The following is a 27,670-nucleotide window of genomic DNA, read 5'->3' as shown; positions in this document are numbered from 1 at the left end:
AAGATAACTAACTGGGAAGCAAACATACAAGGATATCAAGGAGATTTCTTCTGAGCTTTAACACAACATAACACGTCTAATAAAAGTAACTAGAATGGATGCTGGTTATCTATATCTCTAGTTGATGGCACAACTTAAAAAGTGAAAGGAGAGCAGCACCAGGAAGAAGAATCGTGAATAAGACTAATGGAAGATTTAGCCATGGGAAACGTGTAACGATGCCACAAAAGAGGTCACTAGGGGAGACAGGACTAGGGTCAGGGTTCTACCTGGGGCTCCTGATTATGAATTCACTGCTACTTTGTAGGCCAAACTATCCCTTAGTAATGAAACTGTTTCATCCAACTCAGGAAAACTGCCTGGAATTACTGTGATTCAATAATACGTGTAGATAAGTGGGGAGGTATGGCAGAGAGCTGAAAGAGAGAACTAAGTTATTAGAAGCAGAAGGCAATGCAGAGGCAGCCACACATGCATGAAATATGGAAAGACAACCAAAACTGAGAGTAAATCCAGAGTGTTTAAACACAAAACAGAGATATGTCATTAAAAAGAGGTTTTCCTTTAAATAAAAACAGGAAAGAAACTGTTAAAAAAACCTCTTCCATTGCTTACATCCCCAAAAATGTCAGAATTTAGTTTACATTTTCCCTTTTCCATTGTTTGTTGTTGGAAAAGTTCAGAATACAATGGTAGGTATGCCAAACCAAGTCAGTATTTAACATCACTTTCAAGCTGAGCTACAGCTTCCTGCTAGGATTAATGCCAACTCTCCTCGATTTCTCTGTCTGAACTTCTCCATCTATGGCAGCTGTTCAACCTGGCAGCTGTCAATATTTGACTCTCTGCTTCTGATGCTTAATTTTCAAGTGGACAAAATCAAACTCTAATTCTGTGATGTACTTAACTGAATCATAGTCTTTACTAATGTATTTGAAACAGCAGAGTTCTCCCAATATAACTCTCCTATGCACATGCTATACTGCAGTCAGCTAGGATTAACCCTGGTACAGCTTGTCAGGTGTGGTACCCTCACTAAGGTACAGCCAGAACAGATGCTGCCTGACCAAAATGATTGGAGCACTTAACTCTACATTGGTAACAACCCACTCTCCTATCCCAAAACGTCCACCAAATAAATAGGACCTCTACTGCTTTTCTCCTCTACGGCATTAATTTCTGGACACAGACTCATTTTACTGCAGCCTCCTTAATGCCTCAGAGTTATACATTTCTATGTCCAATACCTAGCATAAAGGTATTACTGCAGTACAGACACTCTGTAAGGTCAGTGCAAGTTATTTGCACATTCCTACTCTATGCTGTTTATAGAATCATAGAATAGTTTGGGTTGGAAGAGACCTTAAAGATCATCTAGTTCCAATGCCCCTGCCATGGGCAGGGACAGCCCACTAGATCAGGCTGCCCAAGGTCCCACCCAATCTGGCCTTGAACAATTCCAGGGATGGGGCATCCACAGCTTCCCTGGACAACATGTGCCAGTGCCTCATCACTCTCATGGTGAAGAAATTCCTCATGTCTAGTCTAAATCTGCCCCTCTCCAGTTTACACCCATTGCCCCTAGTCCTATCACTACAAGCCTTTGTAAAGAGTACCTCCCCAGCTTTCTTGTAGACCCCTTTCAGGTACTGGAAGGTTTCTATAAGGTCTCCTCTGAGCCTCCTCTTCCCCAGGCTGAACAATCCCAACTCTCAGCCTGTCCTCCTATGGGAGGTGCTCCAGCCCTCTGATCATCTTTGTAGCCCTCCTCTGGACCCATTCAAACAGCTCCATAACCTTCTTATGTCGGGAGTTCCATAACTGGACACAATACTCCAGATGAGGTCTCACAAGAGAGAAATAGAGGGGCAGAATCACCTCCCTCAACCTGCTGGCCACACTTCTTTTGATGCAGTCCAGGCCATGGTTGGCTTTCTGGTCTGCGAGCGCACACTGTCAGCTCATGTCAAGCCTCTCATCAATCAGCACCCCCAAGTCCTTCTCTGCAGGGCTGCTCTCAATCACATTAACACCCATCCTGCATTGAACCCAGGGATTGCCCCAACCCAGGTGCAGGGCCATGCACTTGGCCTTGTTGAACCTCATGAAGTTCGCACAGGCCCACTTCTCCAGCTTAATAATGGGGTTAAAATCCCGTTTTGAGCTAAAACACAAGAAAAATGAAAACACTAGTATGTTATTGTGTAAGGTAGTGTAGAACAGCCCCTCAAAACAGAATAAGACAATATTCCCATGCAAGAATTCCCTGAAGAAATGGGCAAAATTCTACCACAAGGACAGAGATATATCAATAGATACTTCATGCATTTGAAGAAAGACCCTGCACATTTCTGGTCACCTCACCTAGATGACATCAAAGTCCAGAGCTTTGCTCCTGTGTTCAAACAGTTAATTCATAAAGATTCTTTCATTCAATGGTTGTCAAAACTTTTCCAGTCAAAGCATACTGAGGCTAGTGTGACTGTAGGTGTAAGTAAGGGTTTTGCCTCACTTTGTCACTCCTACAATGAGAGAAGCTGGTGGGCTTGTCCTGTGAAGGTCACAGGCTAAATCTGTCACCCTTACCTTGTAAAGGCTGTGGCTGAGAACAAGACTACTTGTCTTGATGTGCAGCCTGATCTAGTGGGAGGTGTCCCTGCCCATGGCAGGGGGGTTGGAACTAGATGATCTTTAAGGTCCCTTCCAACCCAAGTTTTTCTATGATTCTACGATTCTGCTTCTGACACAGATGCGTGAACTTTTTGGCTGCAGGTGACTTGTTTACTTGCATACCAAAGCAATAGTCCAAAGTAGAGCTGCTGAAAGAAAACTTCTTTTCCTCAAAACACTGTCATTGATCAGTGAAAAATGAAGAACAAGGGAGCAATAACTGACTCTACCATTCTTGCTGTTTCGCTGTACTAATTTATGAGTGAGAGGTATGTGTAATTTACAGGAATCTGCATTGCTGTGTGCAGTTACATCACAGCCTTCTGATGGACTAGAACTTTATTGGGATAGTGTTTCTTAGCCACAAGTAAACACGCATAATTGTGCAAGCACACTTTATTTTATGGTCTGGTCTAAATAAACCAATTCCCTCAGGATTGTCAGACTTGAGGTGTTCTTGGCTACAGTTTTCTCCTAGCTGTAAATGATTAAGCTGATCAAATGACTTAATGCTTCAGAAAGTAGGACAAATAAGCAAAGCAACAGAGATGACCCCTGTACTTTACATTCAGCCCTTTCACACTCACTGCATGACCTCTAACAACTGGCAGTCCCTGCCCACCAGATAAGAGGGTCAAGGCAGATATAGCAGAGAAAAATTGACAGAAACAAGTACAAAATACAACCCGGAGATTAGCGATGGAGAAAATCTGACATGCAGTCATATGGCCAAGAAATTTAGTTCAAACCACCTGAGGCTTACACAGTACCTTCCACACAGGTCCTTCCTTGCAATCACTTTCATCGTAACCATCTGGTGAGAGGCAATAGCTCAAAAAAATATGCCAGAAGCAGACCTTTTCTCATGCTGAGTACCTCCAATCCCTACCAAAAATTAGCCTGAGCCCAGCAAAGCTCTGTAAGAATAGAGGTTGCTTACCTTTGAACAGAGATCTTGTTCCACACACAGACAAACCTTTCTCAGAATCTACAAAGCCTGCAGTTCACAACTTACCTATCTAGAGTGTCCTGAGGCACCTTACTCCCTCCAGCTCTGCTGTTGACACTGGCATTCTTGTTGGCAGTCATGGTCATTTCTGCTTTCTAGAAATGTGGATATCTGTAAGAAGAAAAGTCAATTAAGCTTCAACAAGCCCAAATGACAACTAATCTTCAAGACTGCTAGAAGTACTATGCTGTGTAAAGGCAGACTCTGGGCTGGTTTTCGTTCTATAAAATGCAATCAGTCTAGTTACGATCCTGAAAAACTAAACCCTACCTCTCTACTGCGGCTCTTTCACATCCACAGCCAAGTTTATCAGAGCCCAGTGCTATAAAGGGAGAAATCTTATGGGAATTAGGTGTATGCTTCAGGTCCTGGCATGTCTGATGCACAGAGCTTGATACCAAGTTCACAAAAAATCACAGGTTTGGTGTGGTTTTTCCATCTGTCAGTATACGTGGAGAACCCAGCAGCTGCACTGTGTGATACTTGCAAATACCATAGCTATGACTGGCATTTTGGCCACAAAAAAGCTATTCCAAGGAACAAAGAAACTTTTCACAATTTTAAGTACAATTCTATTATGGAAATATTTTCTAATAGTGGAATATATTCAATAGCAGATATGTTTAATATAATTTTTAAATCTGCTTGTGATATGAAAATATCTACAGTTTACTCTATTTGCCCCAAGATTCTTAAAGTTAAACTGCCTTGGGACAATTTTAAGACCGTGGGCAACATATGTAACCATTACTAATTCCTAGTTATCTCCTAGTAACTCGGTAACAACACAAAAGCTGTAAATTTAATTTCAGCCATGGTAAAAATCCTTTATATTCTTTTATGTGCCCAAAAGATGGACCTTACTTCTGTAATCTTACAACTCACTGTCAAAGAAACAACTCAGTACCATAATTTATTTTGCCCTCACCACTTTACCTTAATAAGAACAACTGAAGCGAGACTATGATGATAGGGGTATGGGCCAGGATGCAATCCCAAGGATGCAAGTGCTAACTTCTGCTGGCATAAGCTCTGGGTGGTTTCTGAGACGCTCCTTAGTTTACAGGTTACACAATCTACCGTGGTTTGCAGTAGAGCCACTCAGAGTCCAACTAGAACTACCAATTTTTACAACCATTAATGGTATATTTAATGCAAAAATAAGGAGTATTACTAAATTTCTTGTTTACTCAAACCCACAGTAAGCCCAGATTGCTTGAGAAGCCAATTGTAATGTGATGCTAAAAGCAAGCTGGGTACTGACAGCACACAAAATCCTTGTACAAACAGACCCATCGCAGTAAGGAGGACATTCTCTAAACCACTTTATTCCAAACCATTCTGCTACAAATAAGGTCAGAAAATCTCCCACAAATTGCAGCTCCAGAGGCAGGGTCAATCCTGCTGATCACAATCTCGAGGTCTACTTGTCCTTCTCCTACTGTCTGGAGTGCATCAGTTTTCCTAGATTAAGTGGAGATTTTTTTTTTTCCCAGCTGGTAACACTTTTTCGACACTGAAGCTCCCCAGATTCCTCCAGCATCTCACTGTTATTGTTAGTGTTACACTATCAGGATAATGGGACTGTAAAGAACTGCCTGTTCCGATTGGAAAAAGGCATGCCTGGGACAAGAAACGAAACCCACTGATGCTGGCCAAGCTTTCTAGGACTGTGCATTCCACAGGGAGCCAGCAGCTGTTTTAATGTTTTCCACTCGCCTGTTCAACGCCTTTACGGTATTAAATTTAAATCATTTATTAGCAATTAAGGTGAGAAAAATAAAGAGGAAAAAAAATATGGCATAAAGTGAATAACAACTGTCAGCATGAATGTGTTACATTCACTTTCCAAGATTTATTTTTCTGTTCCAGACCAAAAGAGGCTGAAAGGACCCTCAAAAAGATGGGATACTGACCTGGCACTTAAAAAAAAAAATAAAGAAAACTGAAGCAATAAAAGCACACAAAAGTCCACCTTTCCTATACTCAAAATCCAATGGAAAAACCCAGTACACATGCATCACAATATTTGCTTTTCATGGGAGGTTTACCCTTCTCAAATTTCATCTTCCCAAAAGCTTGATAAGAATCATTGTCCTCAACATGAAAAAAAAGTGATTATTTAAACCCCACATTTCAAAGCTAACTTAAATGTCAAATAGGCCAAACTGGTTTGTTTTCCAGCAAAAGAGGCATTGAGTTCTAAAAGAAAATTTCCCAGGATATGTTAATTTAGTGACATAATTGTTTTTCTTCCCATGCAGTTGAAACTCTGGTATACATAGGGATATCAACCAAATTCTCTATGCAATTATTCTTTAATGCTTATTTTGCATGAATATTTTACTGCAGGTGATGTTGGTATCATCAGCATATGCAGAGAAAATTCAAATAACATGAACATGGTAGAAAACAGTCAATCAACAATTTCCAAGAGGTGCCTGGAAACAAGGGCTTAATATAAAAAAAAGAAAACCCAACCCCAAAATCAAAACAGAGATAGATTAAAAAAAAAACTAAGCTAAATTTTATTGCCACATGGCAAGTTATTTCAGAGCCTTCAAATGGGTCTGACAACCTTGTAAGTTTATATAACTCATTGTACAGTAAGAATCACATCCCTTGGGCTTGTGCGAGAGCATTCTCCATCACAGCATTTGCAAATTATTCTTCACAAAGCAATGGAAACCAAAATCTCTCAAGTATTGTGACACACTGTTAAAAACAAACCCAAAAATATTCATGTTTCCAGATTCTGCATTGCCTCATTAGCCATCTAACTACACTTTGCCTAAAAATGCATAATTCTGTTTCATTTGTAAATGTAAATAATCACTCTGAAACCCTTATTTAGCCATAATGTGTGCATTACATCCATTTTGCCTAAAAATACCACAAAGCATTTGGCAGAACCAAAGAGTAAAAGCAACAGACAACTATAAAAAATAGTGTGATGGCCACATGGGATCTGTTGCTTGTACCAGACAAGGTTCATCACCCTGACCGAAAACGCCTGCTGCAATGCAGATATCTCCTAACAGATTTTTATTATTGCAGGAAGCCGCAGTGGCAGAGTACTCCTTGTGCATCATCTCCCCCCTCTTAAAGGTTGTCTTCTTCTTCCAAAACAGTATAAATGAAAGCACGGCCTGAACCTTTTTTACCAGGAGACAGGGCACTGAACACCACCACACCTTGTGCTAGTGAGCCTTATGAGACTTTAATTCCATTAACAGGTATTAGCAGGGGAAGTGTAAATCCTGTGCTCCTCAGTTCAAAACTATTCTTAATTTCCTAAAGCCTTTCAACACTTTGGAAGCACCACTCCCAGTCCCACTACAGTGCAAGTTGGTCCTCAGCCCACTTCCATTCATAAGTGGTTCAATGACAGAGCTAGGATTGGAGCAAGCACCTGAAAAGTCACAGCAATCAAGAGTGCCTTATTTCTACTATCTGAGAGTCTCCTGAAGTCCCAAGAAAACCTCCTCTTTTACCCACAATGTATCCATCAGTTCCTGCATTGCAAGAATTGATTCCCTCCTCTCCTTCTGTATAAGGTGAATAACATTCAGCCTAATTGTTGTCAAATGCCTTATCGTGTATTAGACCAACAGGTGTCTTAGAGAAAACATTTTCATCATTTGAATCATTCCATCTTCCATTCTGCTAGTATAATGGGAGCAGAAGAGGACTTTTCATTTTAAATTTCTTCAGCTCAACAGATATGCATTATTTTTGTTTGTTTGTTTGGGTTTTTTTATAATTTTTAATACTACACTCAGTATCTCTCCCTATTCATATTGTCCTTTTCCCCACTTAGACTTAAAACAAATTAATGGCACTCCATTTTTTGCACTCATTTTTCTAAAGCATATTTTCCACTAAATATACCATTCCAATAAAAAGTCCTTAGAGTATGTCGCAAAACAGGAAGGCATTATAGGGATGAACTGCAGGCTGCTAAAACAAACCCATGTTTTTGAAAAAAAATGCCTTGTAATAAAGACAAACTCACGGAAATACATTATTAATAACAACCGATTTGGTCTACTTATTTTTCTCTTAAAAGTAGCTGCAGCACAATATCTCTAGGCATTGAGAAGTTCATTTAAAACATTAATATGCTCTTCTGAGTGCTTTAAGGAAACCTTGCCCACATTTCAAGAGGTGTTGTAAAGCTAAACTTTTGTTTAATAGTGGCAGCTTAACTTAGTGGCAATTTGCCTATTCCTTTCCAGTAAAACAGAAAATTATGTCCTCCCAGAACAATGTCAGGTCTGATGAAGTGGGAAGCCCAATAAAATCTTTAAAGATTTGAGAGGGTTTCTGTTGAGGCTCCAAAGAATTTTTTTATAAGAACTACATGCTTTTATCAGGTATACCTGCTCTCTAAGCTGGGCCACAGTATGTTTAGCCATCCAATACCATGCAAACTATTAGAATATAAAGAGCTCAATGAGCCGCTTAGCAAGGACTTTGCATGGAGATATTCAGAAAGTGTTAATTCAACCGTCTTATCCCAAGTTTAGTCTTTACAGCATGCAGATAGCCTACGATCACATCAACAGGGTTCTTGCAAGACACAAGAATTAACTTCCTTCAAGTTAGAGTGGAGAAATAGACCCTGTGCTATCAGCAATGCGTACATGCCTGAGCCATATCATGATTCAGCATAATGTCTAAATGAGAAAACAAGATCAAGCCATTCACACAGCTATGTACATCCAAGCCTCTGATAGAGAACGAGTGACAGCGTTTGTTGGTAACAGAAGCAAACTAAGAGGATTTGTCAAGCTTCTCATCTTTATGAAGTGCTTTATCAGTGCAAAAGGGACCAATTTTAACTGGTATTGACTCCACAATCTCATCCAGTTCCCCTACCTACAATCCATAGACAGCCTGCTTCCAATCAAGTCAACAGTCTCTCAGCTAGGCTTTCACAGCTACAAGACAAGTTCACCTCCAGCACAGGCTTCATAAGTACAACCAATAGAGGTGTTAGATTTTGTTGAACCCACCGTCCTCACTGAACTGAAACTGATAATATTAGAAAACTTAAGCTATGGCACATATTAGAGGGGAAGGAAGTTACCTCCTCTCACCATAGGCTGGTAGACCTGGACAGCTGCAGAACCAACCAGGCAGGTGAAAAGCAGGTACACTGCCTAGAGCAGGGACAGCTCTTCACTGACCCCTCACCCTCCTTTCCTATTATCCTACCACCTAAATCACCTTCCCGTTTTTCTGATATTCTTGCACCTGCCTATTTCATGCCCTCATCATTCTGTCCCCTTCACCCTCCTTATTATTTCATTTATCTTCCCTCAAGCAATACGTGGTAGAGAGAAGAGACCTCCTCTGAAAGATATTGCAGTCCAAAACTTGTGTTCAAATTTAAGAATTCAGAGCTAAGCTCTCCTACTACTTTCAGCACTGCTAGGGCAATCACAGCTTCAAACTGGAAGGAAAATAACACGAAAATCAAAAGAGACCACCACTACGGTACATACTTGTTTGTCATTTCTGAAGGAATTTTCACTAATACTAGGGTGTCTATTCTTCTGAGACTATGAAGGGCACATTGTATTTGAAAAACTTCTGAATGTAATTATGGGAACTCTCTGGTGCTTAGGTTGTTTGCTTTCTCTTGCTTGCCTCGGTATTAATAAGGATCAATAAGGTTTTGTTTGTTCTTTGCTCTCTTACATCATTGGAATTGCATCTCAGCTGACGAAGCTGGACTAAATCCAGCCTTCAGACTGAATCTTTCTTCCTTTCTTCGCAAAGGAAAGACGTATTGATTTGTGCCACATCCAGTACAGTCTCTGATAGCAACTTGTTATCTACCTAGTAGCCTAATCAAGACTTTTTTCCAATTCAGATAAATTGCAGCTGTTGTTGTACCAGCAGGGAAGTAACCTCACTGTGACGTATTCTGAGTCATTTGTGCTAAATGGGTATTTAAAGAGCTCTCACTGAATGTTACAAATTCACATTTATTGACAAATCAAACTACAGTAAACTGAAGGCTCCTTTATAAGTAATTGCTCCCCAGGGAAGCAAGGAGACACTAACCAAAATATATGGCTGCTATTGAATCAGAAGTTAGTATTTCCCTGGGTAGGCTGAAGGGTTGTATTTTAAAAAACATCTTGACTAGCTCAAGGTTAACTATCTTGATTTCAGATACCACATTAAAACGAGTACTTAACAGTACAACTAGCTATTACAAGCTCAGAGGTATCTTAACTATACATTTTGGTGGCAGCATGAGCTCACATGGCTTTAGCCAGGCATGTAACACACTCTCACACTGCTCTTAAAACTGATGTTCACCTGAAATGCTATGGTCTTATTTTCTCATGGTCTCAAGTGACCATTTTCTCATGCCTACATTAGCAACACATTCTTGTCCATCACACTCATAAAGCTATCTGGTTCAGGAAACTGATTAATCTGAAATCCACCATTTGAGTTGTGTGGGGTTTTTTTTGTTTTGGTGAGGCTGATTTTTCAGCAATTTATTTGGGTTCTTCTGGACTGTCAGTAAAACATAACTTACAGGTGGCTACACATATGTGTTATAACTAAATTTGCATGCTTTCTCTTTAAGACAGAAATCTTTTTTATTGTGCACAGCACTATAAATGTTATAAATTTGTTCCTAGAGTGTATATAATACTTTTGGCCTTGCAAAGATGCAGACTATTTGCTTTTAGGTTTTTGAGAACAAAAAGAGATAAAAAGGATAAAAATATTCATCAAGATATTTTCTCTCTGATATAGATGTAGCAGAAATTGTTGTGATTTCATACACTAAAACCTGGGTTTAGATGCAAAGCATCCACAATATATAGCTCCAGCAAGCACCTCGGATCTGGATCAGGTCTTAATACAGAAAAGGGAATTCTTGTTCCTTCCTGCTGTGTTTGAGTGTCAGTCTCAATCTGGTACATCTTTTCAACAAGCCCTATATTAAACTTAAACACTGATTTGCTGAAAGCCTTCAATCATCACATTTTGCAACAAAGTCTTATTACAAAATAATCAGCAGCATATATAATTTGGCCCTTGCAATACAAACATTTCCATGCCGACCAGACACCACTATGCAAACAGCCTACTTAAAAATTGTGCCTAACATATATCACAGCTCCTTGGTATTAGACTTCCTCTGTCCTTTCCTTTCATCCTCAGGGTATTTGCATGAAACCACCAGTTCAAGCCTCAGGAGCTCACCTGCTCCTGTTGCTTATTCATCTATGAAGCCATAGCCTCTAGCTGCAATATCAACATCATTTGCATGAAAATTAATTGTTTCTTGTAACACAAAAACCATTATAATTTTACTAAGGAATAAGGGTACATTACCTTTAAGGAACAAAGATTCTTTGTCATCAATATCTTTTGCATTCCAAAGAATATGAGAAATAGACTGTCCTGTGGTATTTCCTACAGGCTGTCACCAGTCCCTAAAAACATCCCTATACAATTCAAAGCACAGCCCACAGCTTAGTGTCACTACCTGGGAGCACAGGCTGCAGGGGAAACAGAAAGTGACCAAACTGAGTTGAAAGTCTTAGTACGTGTTAAAAGGAACTTCCCTGTTGAGCCACCAGTTCTGGCTGAACCTTCCTCGCTCAAAGGCTGACTGACAAAGTCTGTCGGACAGCCAAGAAGCATCCTGACTGCAACTACTGTAGGTTCTGATTCATTAGAGCATCATGCAAGGCAAAATATGGGTCACAGCTTTAACACACAGCAAGCTGCTGTCCCCAGCATTGTTAGCACACCTCTCTTCCTTCCAGCCAGACACATGTGGCTCCCACTCAGAGCACCACTAGGGTGCAAACTGCAAAATTACTAGCAGTTATATACCTTGTACAAGGTTTTAATAATACAGGATGGGAAGAAGGATGATATTGATGCAGCTGCATAAAGACTGAGAGAAAGGGATGCAGTCTTCATTTTGTCATATTTTCGAGTCTCTGGGTAAGTGACTTAAGTCATGCTAGTTGAGCTATTCCCTGACCCCTTCTGCATATGGACATTGTTTGTAGAAGCAAGCTGTGCTACCCCAGGTATAGTCAGAAAATACCTTGATGAATGTTTTTATCCTTTCTGCCTCTTTTTGTTCTCAAAAAGTATACTCAGCTACGCGGAGTGTGGCTTAACAAGATCTCTATTATACTATACTTTAAACCTGAGTTAGCTTTTCAGTGTAAACAAACAACCTTAATTTTCATTTCTCAGTTCATACTCTATGAAGCAGAAACAAATCAGAGTTTGTCTGTATGCAAAGGAGAATTTACAGCACCCGAAATCCTCCACACAAACTCCCCATGTTCTTAGTATGTGCTTAACACACTTTGCAAACTACCTTGTATAAGGGCATGCTTAGGAATAAGAATATAACCAGTGAATTATCTCAGAGCAGGCAGCGAGCTATAAATTAATCACTTGTCTTCCTGCTGCCTGCACAAACATACTCTTGAGATTCTCCCATACCCTGAGGGAAAGCAGTGAAGTTTATGAACACAAAGCTTCAAAAACCTTGAAAAGGTCTTTCATTTTGCAGCTGACTGCGACAATGTAGAAACAGTGACTCTGAGTAAAGCATGGAGATCAAAGGGTTTAAATGGCCAGTTTGGCCACTGCAGCTGGTGGCAAAATTTTCATCTACTTTCAGAAGTACACAAGATTTCTTTTAGCATGTTTGCCTCAGGCTTCTTCTGCAGAACCATTCCTAAAAGCAGAGGGGAGGAAAGACGCCTACTAAAGGCCAGGAAGACACTTTGCTTCCAACCTCCACATAGAAAAATGATCAGTGACAGCAGGGAGTGAAGAGGGACAAACAGAGTTGTACCTCATCCTGACTCTCCTCCCCTGACAGAGTAAGCAGCAATAAAGGAAACGGTCTGAAAAAGAAAGGAAAAAGGGAAGACAGATTGGGCAGGGGGAGGCTGTCTGTGTAAAGGAGGTCTTAGTGGAAAAGCAAACAGCAGCAAAATGAGAAAGGATTGATAAAAATATTACTCTCAAACGCAGCGAGGCGGGTTAGGCCACTAGCCACACTGAGTATTCAGGTTCAGGCCTGCTGAGCTGACCTTCAGTATGCTGTCCCTGGCTGTAAATAAAGAGAAACAAAGTGGTTGCATTGTTCAAGCTGGAGCAATAAAGCAAAAGTCCTGGATCAGCATCCAGTGTGTCTAACTGCCTTCCCTCAGTGCTAAGAAGAAGGGAATAGGCAATATGGCTTAGAGGAGTAGAAGAAAATCTGAGACCATTTGAAGACCAACTTTGTATAGAGATCCAGATAGTGCTTTACTCCCAGAGAAGGCTGTTTACAGCATCCAGTGAAGGATAATTTGAGGATAAACAACTCTCTGTGGCAATGCAGATGTCATCAGGAAAACTAACTTCAGAGGAAGGTGGCAAGGAACACCTGGATAAGGATGTGGAATGAATACTTCGTGTGCATCTGGACGATTGAAAAACAGAGGTCTTTAGCAGAAGTGACTGATAGCAGCTACTGGTGCTGTCCTGAGCAAATTCCTTTGGCTTCTCTCTAACACCATGCAGTAAAAGAGAACTACATTCACTGGTATAAGCAGAAGGCAAGCTGACATTGTCACAAAGTGTTGTTTTAAGTTTCAAGCAGCAGTGGAAGATCTTTGATACTGGTGCCTCAGTAAGGCCAAGAATTAATATGTGGTGTTACTGTGAATCTCCTTCTGTTTATTCACTATGTCCTAGTAATCATTTTCTGAGTCAGCGTCTGCAAGGAGCAGGTGCCATCTGTGATACCTGAGCTGCCAATGCTAACAATTCCAGTGAAGTAAATATTCATTTGGATAGATTGTCTCCATATCATGACAGAAAAGCACCCTGGGAGGATCAGGACCTGGCTGGAGACCTCATGGATGTAAGCAAAAAATATTAGCCAAAACTGTCTTGGCTTGTACAAAAGGATGAGAACAACCTTGGGTCTGTCTCTTTTGCTCTTGGCAGTTACCCAAGGAATCTGTAGAAAGGCAGAGAGAAGATCTTAATTCCCCTGTATCCAAAGTACATCCAGAAGTGACCCCAGACACAGGCATTACAACAGCAAATGGGATGGCATGCAAGTCTCCTGTTTGCATTAGGGATTTGTGCAAGAACCAGAAGTGGTATCTGTTTACATTTAGAAATTACATTCTTGCATTTAAAGTAATGTCTTCAGGATGCAGGAGCTCTGAGCTATGCTTGGGATCCAACACTGATTTCTTTTGTAGTCTTAGGAAAGCAGCTTAGAGGCGGGATCCTCAAATTCAGGGCCAGAGAGTAAACCCCATCACCCACATTCTGGCATTTTGGTTGAGTGACCCATTTTCCCAGAGCTGCTCCTGATTTTTCCTACTGCAGAAATCTATGGTTCAACCTCTCCAAATACCATTTGTCTTCCAAAGAACAAAGAGTAACTTTATGACTTAGCTCACACACAAGCAGTAAGGACATGTTCTTTAGCGAGTTCTCCAGAAGCATGGTGGGGCCCAGACATGCAGCTGATAAACATATGATAAACACATCAGTAACAGAGACAAGCCATTCCTCACCAGCTTCTGTGGTCAATGAAACCACCCTCTCCTGTCTGCTGTGGCTGCCTTACTGCAAAATGGCATCTCTTGTGGCAATGAGCACCTGTTTTGGGCACAGTGGTTTTCTGATTCAGCTTTCCTTCATATTCATGATCCGCTTGGCTATTGCCTTCCTACCCCTCAAACTCTACATATCCTAAGCCAAAACAAATAAAACTAAGACCCTTATGCTCCCATGACAATAAACCAGGGTGTGAGTAGGCTGACTGAGTGTGGTCCATGCTCTGACTGCTTAAGCTCTGTCTTCCACCTCAGATGACTGAACAGGCAAAAAGGAAACACAGGAGAGAAGTATGGCACCAGCAAAACGAGTGAACCTCAACCTTCCTCCTAGCTGTGCCACTGAAACAGAGGAAGCACACTAAAGAAGAAAAGCAGAGGAGGGGTGAGAACTAGACAAACATTGGAAGAATTGAAGACTACTAGAACAAGGATAAGATGAAGGACAACTAACACAGGTAGGCAACAAAGAAGTGAAAAGATTTTTACAGAGAAGGCACTCTGCATCCCTCAAAGAAAGCAGCCAATCTTTCCTCATGCTCAGGGATGTTTCCATGGCTATGATTTTCCTCATAGAAATAAGCCTTTAATTTTCTCAAGGACACTTCAAGAAAAAAGGAGCTGTGATACTGTGGTAACTTGACATGAGACTTCGCTGAAAGAGGCAGAAACTCATGCTGTCCCACGAAAATCGAGTGCAACTCCGTGAGTACGAGAAGTGCCCAAACTCTGGGTAGCTGCTCATTCAATATACAAGCCCAAACTCAAGTTTTTGAGTCCCTAATTCATGGATAGAAGCCTCAGCCTTGACACACATACAGCCTTGTAGTGACTGCAGAAGACTAGCCGTTCCCAGACTCCTGCAGTTTCTTTAGAGTATTCACTCAGAGGCTGGGAAGAGGAATAAGGGAGAGGAGAAAAGATGGAAAGAATATTGGCAGCTATGCCAGAATCACAATAACATAAACTAAGCACAGCAAACTACTTTTTGCCTTTGTTAACAAAAATTATAGTAGCTATAGCAACAGAAAGGGGTGGGGGGCTAAAAAGGTCCAAGACTTTTAAATCCCAAAAAAATACAGCTTTCTAATACAGAAAAAAAAAAAATCAAGATTTACTGTACCAGCAGCTCCCACAAGGCAGGGCTATAGTAGCGCACAATGGTTTCAATTAAAAGCACAAATCATTAACCAGTGCAGCTGGGCGTAGTAGTTGGCAGACAACATCACCTCTTCCAGTGAGCCATGACTCCTTCAGGGACTGAACTAGCTTCTCTTGGTGTGCGATGTACCCTTCAGGCCCATTTCTGGTGGCTTTACCTCATAGCCTCTGCCAAGCCCTGAGACAGAGTGGTTAATGTCACTGCTCAAGTGGAAAAATAAAACAAACAACTCCTGTCCTGAGGTCCTGTGCACATACCTCTTGCCAGTCGTCTCCCACTGATAACCCTACAGGTGCTGCCTAGGGCACAGCACTGCACTCTCAGCAAGCATCTAGAGAGAAAAGCCTTTTTGCCCCCCACTGCCTGTATGTGTTTTCCATCTCAAATACACACACTTACAAGCTCAAAGAGGAGAGGAATGTCTGGCACTTCTGCGGTGACTATCTGGCAGAAGCACTGCTCCATTTTCTGGCAATTTGACCAGGGTCTTAGAACAATTATTTCAGTTCCTCATTCAAGCACTGGAAACAGAAGATCAAATTACATTTCTCTCCTGCCCTCAACACTAATTCAGTTTTCACTAAGTCAGCCTTGCTGGAATTTCACTCTTCCACACTAAAACAAAAAAGGAAAGTGTGAATCAACACTGAAAAGTCATTAGAAAAAATATAAGGAATTTCAAGAGTTGCCCTTACAAATGTGAAAAAACACCAATAAGATCCAACAAGGAGTTCTTTCTTCCTAGAAGGGATATTTTCATAAGCCAAAATTATGAAGAACTGAATCTATTGAATAGGAAATGGTACCATGGTTCTTAGTGATATCCACTGCCTTCGTAACTACTGTGTAAATAAGCTTTCTTCTCTTACTTCTACAGGCTGGTTTGTGAATTTGTAGAGAGCATCTTCCCAGCTATCACTCCCTCACAGGTGTAGGCAGCCACCAGAAGAAGCAGAAATTTTCTCAAGAAAAGAGTTCTTCTCCCACAGTACTGATCTTTGTCATCTGCATGAAAGTTTCAACAAGCTACCACAAGCTTAAGTGCTACAAATCTCCTTTCGTCAGCCTCCAACCTCTAGACAGCAACACAACTGGAAACACTTAAACCTGGTTTAACATTCCTTGTTATAGGAGGCAGCGAAACACACACACACACACGTACCAGAGCTGATTACAGCCACCTAACCTCTATGGACTGAAAGAACTTCTCTTTACTTTTATGAAAGTGATTTACCCACTGCTGTGAACAGGACATATTAGAGACCTCTCAAGTGACCAGCCCGTGTTCCAAAGAACTTACACTTCTATGACAGGAATTTCATAAATGAAGGCACTAACTATCCTCCCAGATGCAGACTTTAATAGATTTACTGTACCAGTGAGTTCTACTGAGGAAACTGTTCTTTTCACAGTCTGCAGAGCAGGAGCAAACCTGATGTGGAGCAGCACTACAGACCTATCTGACTGATTCTTTCATAGGAGAGGACCAAGACCCACAGCAGCAGACAGGTGCTGCTGCCCATGAGCCCTGCAACCAAGATCCCATCACACAGCCTTGTGCAGAGTCCTCCCATGCTGCATCTTGCATGGGTGATTCAACCTCCCAAATCCCAGTTTTCTGCTCACGCTGCACATCTTACCAGATATACTGCCAGGGAGGGCACAAGGGTATGTAGCCTCAAAAATATGTCAAGAAGAAAGCATGAACCCACTTCCTTCCATTCAGCTGGATGTGTGAGGGAAGAACAAGTAGCCAGTGTGGTCAGGAATAGGTCCTCTTTCTTGTTTTCAGATTGGCTGCAGTGTCGTAATATGCTATCGCTTATGTTTTACATTATTTAAAGCGCATAACAAGAACTTGAAATATTTGCGTAAAATGACCCAGAGAGCATTTGGAGTGTCACTCCGGCACCAGCATTTCTACCCAAAGTTTTAGCACTCGTGTTCCTACTTTAACTCAATTCAAAACTGTGAGTAAAATATAATTCAAAAGCAATTTGATTTTGCAATGATCTCATTGAAAAGGCATATCCAACATTGCTTCTGCCACACAGAAACAGCCACAGGGTTATCCTGGGGGACATAGATAAACACTCAGATCAGATATGATTTCAGCCCCTTCTCCCTTGCAGGGAATGATTTGGCCTCTTGCCAAGCAGACAGCATTCCAACACAGCAGGGTAAATTTGGTATAGCACCCATATGGAAATATCTTCTTCAAGACAAGGCCAGGGTGTAAAAACTATTATCTAAACACGTGCTCTCTCACTCCAAAAGTGAATGAGCCTACAGGAAAGTTTGACTCAGACTTTCCGCATCTCATGGGAGTCCATATTTGACCAAACTTTCAAATGCTAGTGTTGTACACACCAGCACGGAAGTTGGCATTCATGTTACTTTTCTTCTTTCTTAGGGATTTAAGCTGAACACAGCAGAGATCCAGTTTGGATCTGCTCCCTAAACAAGAATATTTTTATCATCTCTTAGTGTGGTTACTATAAAAAAGTAACTGCATCAACCCGATCTTCAGAATTATACCTGTCGACTCCTAACACAACTCATCAACAAAAAAAAATGTCAAAATAGGTTTTGTTATAATCAATCACAATACATAGCCCACATAGTAAAAGCGCAAACCTGAATTCTAGTCTGCTTTCATAGAGTTTATGCTCATGCAGTTGTCAGCTAACCTATAGTTTCAGACACTCCCTGAAATGAAATCATATCCCACAATTCTCTCCTGTCTCCTACATCTTCACTGATCCTCATTCAGTTAACTTGCATGTATACTGATCTTTCCAAGAGCAGTAAGCAGAGAACTGAAAATGTGCATCTACGAATACACAAATTTTACAGGTACATAAGTTTATGTAGTTATGCACAGTTATATGTGCACAATACTGCACACAGAATTTGTTAATAAACTCCAGAAACAAAAATTGTCTTCCAGTAAGTGAAGTACCTAGAATAAAGTATACACACAAAGTATAAATAATGCTTTCCTACTAAAAATTCGATCATCATAAAAGAAATAAGGCCTGCGAGGCTTATAAAATCTATTATGTGAAGTTGAAACTGAAGAGTTTTCATGATAATATATTTTTTTCCTAGGTTTGATTAATGAACAAATCTAAACATGCAAGATAGAAATTAATCAGTTTTGTCTGGCATGAAGGCTGCATTACCAAATTCCATGTGGCTTCCAGTTGATACCACAAACTTGGCCACAGTTCATTCAAAACTCAGCCCTAGTCCTCCAAAAGGTAGGTAAATAACCGTTAAAATTTTTATGATGCTGGGATGATGGTTTGTATTACAGAGGCAGATAGAATCGTAACTGTGCCTAGTGTACAGCAGGCAGAAGCGGACTAACAGCAAATTTCATCCTGCTAGAACAAAAATAAATGCTCTTCTGACTCCAAAAGGTAATGATTTATGAGATTATGAATACCCCTCAAATTTCTTTCGTGATTATCTACTCATTTGATGATGGGATATTTAAACTTAGAAATTGCCTTTAAATGTGTGGGCTTTATAAATGCACCAGAATCCACAGGTTCCTATAGAGCACAAATTCCTGCAGATTCCTGATGGAATAACTGCATCCCCTTTCTGCTATATGTCTAATATCTGTGACAATCTGAACTCCTACACCATTTTTATCAGACAAACTTTTTACTGTTTAACCTGAAGGAAGAATGCACAGTGAGACATCCATATCAAAGTGATTTTCTTTGTCTTATGTTTTTGATGCAAGAGTCATGCTAAGCTGTGAAAAACACTACCTTTGGTTTAGCAGAATCATCACAGCAGCTATACTTTAGGTGGGGCTCTAAGGAAAACACATATATGAAGGTGGTTTGAAGTTTGGAGGCTTTTTTTCAAATTGTAGCTTGATTTTATGGCACAGTTTCAAGATATTATGTCTGCAGCTCCACACATCAGTATTTTCTTAATGATTTGATCAATCTTACTATTAAAAAAGACAATACAGTTGGAGTTTCTGTGAATGACACATTCTCCTTATACTATAGCTGTACCACTAAACATCAAACAAGTCTTCCACTCAGTTCTCACAGAAAGCAAGTTTTGCCCCTTCCAGTTTTCATGAGAAAACTGGAGCCGCCACAAAAAAAAAAAAAAAAAATTAGAACCCTTTGGTAATGCAACAACACCCCACACACATTCTGCTGTGTGCCCAATATCCCCACCCAGCCACTGATACAGAACAGAGAAATACCAGCTGCTGAAGCTTTGCAGATGACAACTCCAAAATCGTGCCATTTTGGACATTCTCCTCAAAGGAACACTCCACTCCCTTCTTTTATAGGGTCAGGATTTCTTGTCTTGAGGGGATGGATATTTGGGCATGGAAAACAGCTGTGGGCATGAACAATGGGGAAATTGCATTTATAAACTGGAATAAAGTCTTTCAGTTTGTGGAAACAGCTGGAGCAAGGAATGCATCATGAATAATGTAGCTGAAACTGAACAGGCTGTTGACAGCGAGTTCTTTCAGATGCTTACTGTGGCTACACCCTTACATGACAGTACAACACTTAAATCTGTAACTAAAGAAGATTTATCCGGCATTTTCTGTTTTACTATGTTGAGATAATCAGTCTATCCTTTCCCTGCACATAAATCTTAGAGAAGATAGAGTAGTTTCTTCTGCATTTTGTGTACTTAACAATGCTATACAAGACCTAGAATCAGTATTTACTTCCACTGCCATGCAAGAGTTACAGTCTGCCTGTGCCAATATAGCGATGCTCCCTGAAAGGAAACACACACTACATGGAAATGTTGAACATGCTGACACATATGGTATAATCTCTACATGGGAGCACATAAGACTATTCAAAGGCAGTTTTGTAAAGCACCAAACAAACCTTCTATGCAAGAACCATAGCATGGGCAGCTGAACATCCCAGATCCAAGTAGAAGTTCACCACCAAGGGAACTGATATAGGCATATATCTACCTACAGGTGAAGCGGAGCCAGGCTTCTACTTATTCCAGCCTCTCACTGCTCCTGCCTTTATCTTCTCCCTGCTCATTTGATTCAGTGCATAACATCCGTTCTTTTCCAGCTGTAAGAAAACAGACTCTCACCAGACACCACTGCTCCAGGCAAGTACCAAACACTACCTTCATGCTATTCTCAGAAACATTTAACAGAAGTCTTGTTCCCAGACCTAGAAATGTTTTGTGTCCTCAGGAGCCAAAGTATGTTGAAAGTCAATAGCATGCAATGTGTGAATCTTTTAGGTGCTACTTAAAAGGTAAATCACTCTCGCAACCAACATAAATTGGATGTTATCTGCTTCAAGCAGGCAATTAATTCCATGCAAAAGTATTAAGCTAGCAGTCAGCCTAGGGCATACATGTATAGGCACCTTCCAAGGAGTATCCACTGAGCTTCACATCTCTCAAAAGACGTTTTTCAGTCCTGCCTCACAGAATGAGGCTTTCAGACATCAAGAAGGAATACACTTCTTACAAGAAACAAGAGCAACACTTAAAGCGTATGTCATTCAGTACAGCATCTTTTCAGAGTAACTCCACAAGTGAATGCCCAATGAAAACAGACAGAAAATGTGGAGCCAAAATTCCACATGAGGAAACACCTTAGTAACCTTTTTAGATGTATAACAAAAATCTTTCAAAACGCTGTCAACAAGGTACTTCTTACCTATGCTAAGGACAAGCATATCTATTTCAATTAAAACTTTTCTTTTTCTAATGGAAAAAATAAAATGTATCCGCCGGCTAAGTCTTTTCTTTCAAAGCTACCCTACTTCAATCAAGCCCCATTATTCATTATACTGTTAGACAACAAGATTGCTTTGATGTCAATGGATCATACAGAAGATTTAACACAGGAATCTGTCTGAAAAATTCAGCAGTAAGGTCAAGGGTAAACCAAGATAAAAAGTGTTTACTCAGTTCTAATTTAGTCAAGAGCCTTACTTGTTTCACATAAACCCAAGAAGTTTATCAACTTTTGACTGTTATTTTGCCTAGCACTAAATACTGCAAAAACTCCATCTTCTGTTATTACTACTGTCTGACTCGTCCAGTTACCTGGAAACCAAACCATATAAGGAAAAACAAAGACTAAATTAGAAATACTTTTGTCTATAAATAGGCCTTCTAGAGGGCGCTTGCTGCTTAATCAGTTATTTAGAATACAGGTTCATCTTTCAGAAATCAATCATTACACAGAGATGAAGATGAGGAAAGGACATGGCCAGGATTACAGAAAAACACCTTGCCCAGAAAGCTGGGAACTACTTGCTTTTTGATCTAGAGAATTGTCTCTAATGATAAAGCTGTCAGCCCAAAAGTGAAGTGAAATCAGCTTACTCAAAAATCAAGTATCTTAGTCTGCTTGCTCAGTACACTTGCAATTGGAAGCAGCACTTCTATTAGTTTTTCTGTGAACAACAGTAGTTTGTGAGTAGGAAAGGTGCACTAATACCTGTCTACCCAAGAGTAACATTCTCACAGAATATACTTTTTATGCCAGTAGGCTGAATCTTGAAGTACTTTTATTCCTGAAATGAACAGAATTACGCCTGAGTGATTAAGGGCCCTGATAGCTTCCACCAGGCATCAATAGGAGTTTAGGCACCTGGACTTAAGGCCAAGGGCCACTGTATTTTAGTCTTAATCTTTTTTCTAAGGCTAACTTTAAATAGCACCAGTGATTTCTACAAGCTCAAAAGAAAAATCACGGGAACTGGGGAGAGGAAAATAAATGTTGACTTTAAACAAAGGGATCCTAAGACCCCGTTGAACTGGCTAAGTAATTTGAGTCTTTGCCTTAGCCAACAAGTCGTATTTTATTGTATGCCCTTGCTCAAGGCTGTAGGGAGATGAAAGATTCTGCACAGAGGCAAGGGGGGAGGCAAGAGAGGTGAGGCAGAGTCTTCATAAGCATACATTATGAATGAAGACAGATGCAGCTGTAGAAACATCAGCATGCCTGCTTTGTATGGACACAGTAGACAGACAGGCGGTTCATCAGGTTTATAGTCCAAAGGATGTGACAGAGGCAGTTTTACACTGGCTGAATTTACAACAGTCTCCTACTTTCTGTATCAATTTCTTGTAGAGTTATTCAGCACATCTAGTCTCAGTTGTTTCTCATTGTTTTCACCAAATCACATGGCAAAACGCGGGGTTTGTGTTTGGGGGGGTTGAAAACCAAAGTTCTCTTTAGGCACTATAAACGAAAAAAACAACCCCATTCCAGACAGGGAACAGACCCTTAAGAACTAGTTTCAGAAGATGCTGCTCTATGATTAAAAATTTTGTTTGGAAATTAGTCAAATTATGGTTTATGGACAGAGAGGCATAAAAAGAGACCTACATCGGTACTTCCATTAAGAAATCAAAAATAGAAGTGTATGGACAAATAACTATTTAAACTAATGCTTTGGCAATAGAAGAATTTTAAAACACCACATAACAAATGGATTTGACCCAGATTCCTAACCTCTGTTTTGAAAGAACATTCTTGAGAACAATTCACAAGCATGTTGGCTCACATAATTTATGTCAATTGTGCAGCAATTTTCAAAGCTTCAGTAAAAATCTTGCAACATCCTTTCCCATTTTGCTGCCTGCACACCACCCCTCAGGGAATCTGAACTGAAGCAGAAAACAACCAAAATTTAAAATCATAATCATCGGTTGAAAGGGAAAGGTATAAGTAACCCCTCTACAGTAAGGAATTCAAAAGATCTGCCAGTACAGTAATTCTAGTTCCTGTGACAACACTGTTTTCAGTCTAAATTGCTGTTTCCTCGTCCTCCAGTTTTTGTCCCTCTTCTTTCCTCAGTCCCTTTATAGAGTCACATCAAAGCTCCTCCCAGCCTTCATTTTGCTTTGTTTTGGCAGATCTCCACTTCTCCGTTCATTTTTTTCGTCTTCCATGTAGTTGAGCATCCTGACAGCTATTCCCTGTGCTTGCTCCAGGTCAAACATGACCTGTATGAATGTGAATAGCAGAATCACCCACAGCATGCCAGAGGAAGCCTCCTGTGTGCCTCTCCACCAAAACTATGCACATTACATCAGATTTGCCATTTTCATCACATTTTGTCACTAATCAGCACATCCAGGTTCTTGTCCTCACCTTCAAATGATGGCACTGCCATGCCACTTCAGTTACCTCGGTCTGAAAAATCATGAATTCAGCTGTGGAGGAGAAGAAAATTTAGCTAATACATTCCTTTCAATGAACATTTTAATGTGGATAATGGACAAAACCAGTCTCAAGATGCTCATGTGGCAGTTCATTAATAACCTCCTACAATATGATATTGCTCTCTCAACACTTGTCTGTTCTTTTCATCTTTATCAAGTCACTTCCTAGTTGCTCCCCTGATTCCAAATTCCTCTCACTTAGCAGTTTCCACTGTGGTTCTTCTATCAAGCAGAAGTCCTAAGGGAACACATCTGCCACTTTCCAGCCTCTAGAATAGAGGTGTCAGACAGAGCTATCAGATTAGTCAGCACAATCTACCTTTTCCTTTTGAACTTCAAGACTCCACGTAGCCTTTTCTTCCAAGTTTGGTTTATCATGATCAGAATTACTGACCTGCATTTTTCCTCATCTGCAACACAGATACTATATTTGCAATTTCTAAGCACGCGATAAAAGTCCTGCCCTTAAAGGTTTGTTGCTGTCCCTGCAATAAGCAGGGACATCTTCAACAAGACCAGATTGCTCGGAGCCTCATCTAACTTGACCTTGAACATTTCTAGGGATGGAGCACCTACCACCTCTCTAAGCAACTTGTTCCAGTGTTTCACCACCCTCATTGTATAGCATTTCTTCCTTCTATCTAGTCTGAATCTACCTTCTTCCAGTTTAAAATCACTTACCCTTTGTCATATCGCAACAGGTCCAGTTGCAAAGTTTGTCCCCATTATTCTTGTACGGTCCCTTTAAGCACTGAAAGCCCACAATAATGTGTCCCCAGAGCCTTCTCTTTTCCAGGCTGAACAACCTCAAGTCTCTCAGCCTTTCTTCATAGGATGTGTGTCCCACCCCTCCAAACATTTTTGTGGCCCTCATCTAGACTCAGTCCAACAGGTCCATGTGTTTCCTTTGCTGAGGGCTCCAGAGCTGGGCATAGCAGTCCTGGTAGGGTCTCCACGGAGCAGAGGGGCAGAATCACTTCCCTCAATATTCAGTATCAGTACTCACTAACCCATTCTTCTCACATTAACTATCCCACCTATCCCATGCCCCTTTCCTACTCCTGTTTTCATAAATTGACAGGAGTGTGGGGGTGTGGATGGGACTACTGTAATTTGTTTTAATATCCACAGCGGTATCTAATCCAACTTCACCTCTGGCAGTCCTCATTTTGTATTTATGCATCTTGACCTCAAAAACACACCATTATTTGCCTGTGAGTTTTTCCTCTCCTTTCATTGTAGAGTTTTCCTATTTCTTCTTTGTGGCTCCTCCCTGAGACTCCCTTCCTGAGCATCAATTCCTGATGGCACTAAAGTCCCTAACTTCAGGAAATTCCAGGACTACTTCATATCTAGTTAACTGTCCACTTCAGCCCAGCCCATGCTACTAACTAGTTGCAATAACTATCACAATTTGTTCTTTGAAAAAAGAAAAGTTGTTCAGACTCATTTTTAATTCTTCCTATTTATTTAAAAAATAAGAGTAATTGATGTTTGAAAAGATTGCTAGAGCATTCCATTTGACCAAAGCCTCCTTATTAATTACTAAATTACTAATTACATCTCCTTATTAATTACTAAAACCAAAGCAAACCCAAAACTCTCCTTTGTTAGTTGTGATGAAGAAATTCCTAGACATCATTATACACGTAAGCCTTATATCACTAGCCACCATTTTCTTCTATTTTGCTGTTAAGATGATGCACAGACCCCAATAAATTAGCATTTTCTGAAGCATCTTTCTCAACAATATCATAATGTCTGCTCATAAATTTAGTATAATATGTAAATTAAAGAAGCTATTTCTGTTTCCAGCTGCCTGGACTAAATGTAGACTGACTCAGCTAATATCATTATAGGTAGACTGAATTCAGTCGGTGAGACAGGATAAAACACTTCACTCCTAGACTTTTGGTGGGATGGGCAACAGCACCTCAGAACAATGGGAAAACAGGAAACTCTCTGCAGGGGTAGGCCAGCATACCTCATCACAGTTCAATATAAAAGCAGTCATTTACTTCTGCCCAATGTGAACAAAGATACTGTTGGCAAACTGGTCAACAAAAAAACGAACTGCTTGTATTGCCCCAATCCTACATCTTCCAGGTGCAATTCAGGTGGCTGCTTTTAAAAATCTTGCTCACGCCTCAGCTTTTATTCCAAGCTCCACACACTGTTCCTTAGAAAATATTTTTTTTATTAGCTCCAAGAAAAAAACCTGATATTTCTATGCTTTAAAACTATGACCTAGCAAGAATGAAGACAGACATAAATATATCCTTAAAATAGAATTTACCTTTTCTTAAACAAAGTTATAGGAGCTCAGCATCTCTAAATATCACAGTAGAAAGAATAAATACAAAATGTTAAGTTTCCAGGTGTAAAAATAACACCTCAAAATTTTGCCTAGGCTTTTATTTTCTTTTTGCATCTCATTTTTTTTGTTTCTGTCAACATTATAACATAATCCATCTGAGAGGTTTAAAACTAAACAGTTTTAAGCTGTGAGTGAAACCACAGTATGTTAACTGACAGGAGGTTTTGGCTTCTTCTTCATCCTTAAGTATCTATTTCTCAGCTGCTGTTTCTGTGCAGCAGGGGCTAGAAAGTTTATACACTTCAGTCCAAGACTCCTAATACAGGCTGCTTAAGCATGTTTCCTTTTAATTTGTTTGTTTCTTTGATAACTACAACATTATTGTCTTCCAGTTTGTCCATCTGAATACAATACAATACTAATTCACATTTACAACAGTAGCGGCTTTCATCTAAACGTCCTATTGTACTAGATGATAGTAAGCAACCCACGTTGCCATGATGCCATCTAGTTGAGTTGTCCCTGCCTGACAGGTGACAGAGCACATGTGATGGGCATAAAACTAAGATATGGATAGTGAGAAATGGAAGGAAAGCAGAAATACAATTTTGATTCATTTGAGCATAAGCCAGTTCCCCTTCAGATAAATATAAAGCTATTCTCAATGCGTAATCTGTAGACCATAGTTACTAACCTGTTTCTTTTCAAAAATAAAATGTTTTTCCTATGGCAAATACTCCATAGCCATCTCCAGCACAAGTAATTTTATATTTGAGCAATCTGAACAGTGGAAGAATGAACGCTTATAAAATATGTATCCTTGTCTATGTTGGAAACAGCACAATTCCAAACCAGAGACTAATGCTGAAATACAATCCAGGGGCTGTGCTTCCATTCATAAACTGTTCCATTCGAACACAGGGTCTGGAATGAATTTTATCCTCATGTTCAACCAGAGAGCCACAATTTATCATAGCTCTGCACTTTTCAGTTTCAAAACCATATCCCTTATATTTTTCCCTGTCAAGTCCAATGGAGATTAGCAGCCTTCTCTACCAGGATCATCCATAAAGAGAAAATGCAGCAGAATCCCACTGCCCGGAGACACAAACAAGTAAGCCCAGTTATATACCACATGACTAGAAGAAAAGGAAACCTGCTGCATACAAACAGCTTCAACTGTTTAAGTTGGAAAGGCATCAGAAAGTTAGTAACAGTGTAAGTGGGATCTCAAATGTACTTACTTCAGCTCTGCTTCTAACTCACCACTAGACTGTCTATAAAGCAGGCTTGCTCTACTACTCCTGTGTAATATCACAGTAATGCTCCCTGACAACTTCAAACCCCAAAATAAATAACTAGTGCTTCCCATTCATTGCATTTTCTGCAGCTGAGATGTTGTGTTTTAACCCAGTAGGCAGCAAAACACCACACAGCCATTCGCTCACTCCCCCTGTGGTGGGATGGGGGGAGGAGGTAATATCCATGGGTTGAAATAATAACAATTCAATTGGACAGAAAAAGAAGGGAAGATAATAATGATAAAAATAAAAGAATATACAAAACAAGTGATGCACAATACAACTCCTCACCCTTTAAAATTTGTAACGTGGTCCTTCAGACCTAGGATGAAATCTGAAGTCCAGAAACCCCAATCT

The 27,670-nt window shown here is 40.2% G+C and overlaps 1 protein-coding gene across 6 annotated transcripts in view; it reads right to left on the bottom strand.

The window, feature by feature from the left end:
• Positions 1 to 27,670, bottom strand: part of DENND2B (DENN domain containing 2B) — a 181,182-nt gene that overhangs the window by 96,771 nt on the left and 56,741 nt on the right. For 5 of the 6 annotated variants that reach the window (XM_069857608.1, XM_069857605.1, XM_069857609.1 and 2 more), the window contains one exon: positions 3,686 to 3,790. In XM_069857608.1, coding sequence (XP_069713709.1) covers positions 3,686 to 3,765 — 80 coding nt within the window. In that variant the 5' untranslated portion in view covers positions 3,766 to 3,790. Of the gene's footprint in view, positions 1 to 3,685; positions 3,791 to 19,718; positions 19,859 to 27,670 lie in introns of all 6 variants that reach the window. The other variant, XM_069857607.1, reaches the window with a different exon arrangement.

The sequence above is a fragment of the Phaenicophaeus curvirostris genome, chromosome 5 (genome assembly GCF_032191515.1).
Source record: "Phaenicophaeus curvirostris isolate KB17595 chromosome 5, BPBGC_Pcur_1.0, whole genome shotgun sequence".
NCBI lineage: Eukaryota > Metazoa > Chordata > Aves > Cuculiformes > Cuculidae > Phaenicophaeus > Phaenicophaeus curvirostris.
This window is presented reverse-complemented; position numbering and strand designations above follow the sequence as displayed.